The sequence below is a fragment of the Labeo rohita genome, unplaced genomic scaffold, assembly GCF_022985175.1.
Source record: "Labeo rohita strain BAU-BD-2019 unplaced genomic scaffold, IGBB_LRoh.1.0 scaffold_958, whole genome shotgun sequence".
Classification (NCBI taxonomy): domain Eukaryota; kingdom Metazoa; phylum Chordata; class Actinopteri; order Cypriniformes; family Cyprinidae; genus Labeo; species Labeo rohita.
This window is the reverse complement of record NW_026129918.1, coordinates 26,524-31,103: the sequence shown is the minus strand read 5'-3', so window position 1 is coordinate 31,103 and position 4,580 is coordinate 26,524. Positions and strand designations below refer to the sequence as shown.

General features: G+C 34.2%; 1 protein-coding gene across 1 annotated transcript; it reads left to right on the top strand.

Moving 5' to 3' along the window:
* Positions 1-2,750: 2,750 nt before the first annotated feature.
* On the top strand, positions 2,751-4,316 carry LOC127162512 (hepatocyte cell adhesion molecule). Its single transcript, XM_051105292.1, has 4 exons — positions 2,751-2,871; positions 3,019-3,309; positions 3,439-3,747; positions 3,872-4,316. The coding sequence occupies exons 1-4, from the start codon at positions 2,823-2,825 to the stop codon at positions 4,027-4,029; spliced, it is 807 nt and encodes a 268-aa protein (XP_050961249.1). The 5' UTR covers positions 2,751-2,822; the 3' UTR covers positions 4,030-4,316.
* Positions 4,317-4,580: the final 264 nt, after the last annotated feature.

Sequence of the window (4,580 nt, the reverse complement as noted above, 5' to 3'; positions counted from 1 at the left end):
GCATTTAATATGCTTTGATACAGCACTCTGTAAACACCCACCCCTTTTAGTAATGACCTTCTGTGACTTACTCTTTTTGTGGAGTGTGTCAATGATTGTCTTCTGGACCATTGCCAAGTTAGCAGTCTTCCCCACATTGTGGTTTCAAAGACCAAGTGATACCCGGAATTTATACTGTAGGGACGGTCATTTAATGAAACTCAAATGTAAATATTCTAATATTTTGAGATACTGGATTTTTGACTTTCATGAGCTGTACGCTCTAATCATCAAAATTAAAACAAAATAAAAAAAAAATGAAATGTTCTACTTTTCATGCAATGAATCTAGAATATACAAATATATATATTTTTTAAATAAGCTACAATAAAAAACTTTTTCACAATATTCTAATTTTTTTTATATGCACCTGTATATTCCATCAATGACTGACAATTTTCGACCTCTGGTTTATATATACACAGACACACAACAATACAATATTCAATTAGACAGCTTCAAAGTATATAAAAACCCAGTCAGTCAAAAGTAATATTGGATTTAGCCTATGCTAATAGATATTGAGTGACTGAACATGACTCACGTGGACACACTATAACAAATAGGCCAATGCATATATTTTATTCACTGTTTTCATGTAAAATATTTCCTATTTATTTGAGTTTTTGAATAAACATTGTGGTTTAGGGGTGGCTATTCTGAACAAGTAGGCTAAAGCTGCAAAAACAAGTAAAACCCACCCTATAGTTTGACCTAATGCTACAAAGATGCAACAATGGCCATAATTATGAGCCTTATGAGTCTTTAAGTAGAAAAGCGATACATTGCTTTTAACAAACTAGATAAAAAAGAAGATAACTGTTTCCGATTTAAACTGAAAAAAATAAAGTGTTAAAATAATAAAAATAAGTATTACTTACCATTCAAGAGTAATAAAACCACAAAAAAAGAAAGTATTACTCATATTGACTACTGTATAAACTATAAAAGCATTGATACAGAGTACTAAATACCTTCCAAGTCACGTCTTTTCTTGCGAAAGCGGGCGTGTCATGTCAAACGTTTCGCAACCTCAGTAGTAAAACATGTAATTATTGCATTAGTATCACTATGAAAACAAACCCAGACTAAACCGGAACTTCTTAGAGAAGCTTTATTTAGGTGTTAAAACAACATAATCTGCACAATGAGATACACACGCTATCAAAAAAAAAAAAAAAAAAAAAAAAAAAAAAGTATAAACTATTTGTCTTTTATGTAGTGTGAGGTATTCCTATATGAATCTCATCCCCTCAAAACATCTTTACTTTGGAATAAGACTTTTATACTTTTAACACTCCAGCAGCTCTGTCTCTCAGTCAAAGTGAAACCTGTTGCCGTCTGGCAGTATGACCTAAATGTGGTTTCTCTTGAGTGGACAAACATCTTGCTCCTTTTTTACTGTTGCATGTGTGCATTCGATTTATGAGTAATGGCCAAAGAAATTTTGACTGATTTCCACTGTACACAATAAAGATACACAACAAAAGCCTGCATTATGAAACCAAATATATAATGCATGAATGCATAAACAGTCAGATGTGGTTTTAACAAACTAAAGTCATGCACTTAGTTTGTCCATTTAAATCTTATGAAGTATACTTGTTTCTCTACTTCAAACTGTGTGTCAGGATAAAATCGGTAAAATAACTATTATGTCGAGAAAAAAACTTGTTTCCGTGGAAATGAGCTTTAACCCTTTCACACGTGAGTTTAAAATATTCTAGCTGAGCCCCCAGAGTGAGTTTTTTTTTAGTTTATTTAGAATGTATAGCCTTACTGTTTCCATGGCGACGCGTCGTGTTTGTCACGTGATATAACGCAGCCACAAAGCACATGCATCACTTTTATATAGTTTTTCCCTTTTATTATTTTAATATTCACAAACGTGCTCAATGTATTATGAAATATCTGATATTCCGATTCTGAAATATGTGCAAGTAAGTGTAAATGGAGGTTTAAACACTTTTATAATGAGCGTGTCAAACATCCATGCCGGGTGATGGGCGCCGCCATGTTAGTTCGCGCTGAATCCAAGCTGTGGGATTTACAAAACGCAAATTCATCCTCTCCTCCCGAAAAACATTAAAGTAAGTCTCTGGTTAGCTGGGAGAAGAGCAGAGTAAACTTTATAGTTACCTACAATGTGTATATGATATCAATAAAACATGTCAGATAACATTTGTAAGGATCATTATTGCCGGTTCAATAGACATTGGCTTGTATTTTGCTAACTATAAATGCATCGTTTTACTAGGACTTATGTGTATTTAAATGTCTGGAACCTAAAATAAGCATTTTATTGTTGAAAACACTGAATAGTTGCGATAATATGACAAGCGCTAGTTTGTCGATTGGTTTAGCGCCAGCCAAACCGCCAAAGCAGATTTGAATTCAGCAGTTGATCACGTGATGTGCTGAACGTTCGAATCATACCGGTTGATCGTACGCTCCAGGGACCAGCCAAGACTGATCACACTGGTGTGATCGTACGTGTGAAAGGGTTAAACACGGTTACTACGGTGTTACAAAAGCAAGATGTGAAACTGAGCCGCAACACCAGTTGTTGGTCTTACTGACGCGTTCATGTACACAATCACACGCACTTCAGGTTTTTTTTTTTTTTTTTTTTGATTGGCTTGCCTCACCGCAAGTTATCTACACACAGCATTTAAGATCATGAAAAAAATGTTAAGCGCGATTCTGTCGTGCTTCATGCTGTGTGTGTGTGTTTTTTTTTTTTTTAAAGACAAATCAGCCACTGTTTCAAACGGATCAAGAATATGATGTACGTGCTTGTTTTGTTCTTTTTATGTTTTTTTCCTCTGACTGGTGAGTAATACATGTATTTATGGATTTAGTTTACAGATTAGCTAATATTTTTGTATGTGTAGGATTAAGGGTTTAAATGAGCCTATTAGGATTGAATGGTTAAATATTTAAATAATTTAAATATGTATATTTGTTTTTGATCACTAGGTGCTGGTACAAAATATATAACTGTCTCAGCGATGGAGGGAGAATCTCTCACACTCTCTACTGGTCTTACTAAAATACAGAGCGATCATGAGTGGCGCTTTGGATTAAACAGAACTCTCATAAACAAAAAAGTGGAGGGCAACATCCTTCAGATATTCAGAGACAGAGTGCAGATCAATGGACAGACTGGAGATCTCACCATCACAAACATCACTAATGAACACACTGGTGTTTATGAACTAAGTGACGATTTAGGAAAGATGGACATTAAATTTACTGTCACTGTTTATGGTGAGTATTACATATGTTATAAATATAAATTTAACAGCAATATTATATTTACATTTTATTTTTACGTAACACCCCTTTTACCTACTGTCAGTTGTACTTATTCTTTTTTTTTTTTTTTTTACTCTCCAGCTCCTGTGCCTGTTCCTGTCATCACCAGATACTCTCCTCAGTGTTTATCATCATCATCATCATCATCATCATCTGCCTTCAAAAGTGTGCTGCTGTGTTCATTGGTGAATGTGAGTCATGTGACTTTCTACTGGTACAAAGGAAACAGTTTATTGTCCAGCATCAGTGTGTCTGAGTTCAGCATCAGTCTCTCTTTACCTCTGGAGGTGGAATATCAGGATAACAACACCTACAGCTGTGTAGTGAAAAATCCTGTCAGCACCCAGACCACACATTTGGACATCGATCAACTCTGCCAGACATGTTCAGGTAGGACAATGCATCAGTATTTCTTTACAATGTCTCACTTACTGACACCTTAATACATTAAGAGTAAACATGTCAAAGAGTTTGTATAATGCCGTTTTTTAACAAGTACCTACTTTTTTTAAAGACTGTGACCACTACTGGAGTCAAACGGCTGAAGCTGTGATCCGATTGGTCATCTCTGCTGTAGTGGGCGTGGCTGCTGTTGCTGCTGTTGTTGTGCTGGTTTATGACATCAGATCCAGAAGAACTGAACTGGAGAGGAAAACTAAGTTCATCAAATAGGCTAGTAATGTACCTGGTATTGTAAAACAAGCATAAACAGTCTCTGTCCTTTTATTGCTTTTTCTTAATGTATTTTTAAGAGATTATCAATATTTATAATGATAATGGTGCATTACTTATTCTAATGTCATTTGTAATACCAGTCCATCACAACTGATACCATTTGATTTACAGTTAAGGAACTGCTAAGTAAAGAATCTAATGAGTAAATTAAAAGACGTGTAAGTAAGATTGAGCAGCGCAAGTTGATACTAAGCTTGTATGGTAAAGAAAAGTGCCAACAAAGTGTTTTATTTGGAAGATTTATTTATTTATTTTTTGTTTATTAAAGCATAGAGTGCCCTAAATAAATAATATTTTGCTTTATTTATTTATTTATTTATTTTGTGGACAGAACAATAAATTCTTGAAAATTCTTGATTCTAAAAAAAAAAAAAAAAAAAAAAATGTATTCCAAACAAGAATTATGGATGAAGTCAGAGCAGAAGACCCATATATATATATATATATATACAGTACTGTGCAAGACGTTTTAGGCCACTAGTATTTTC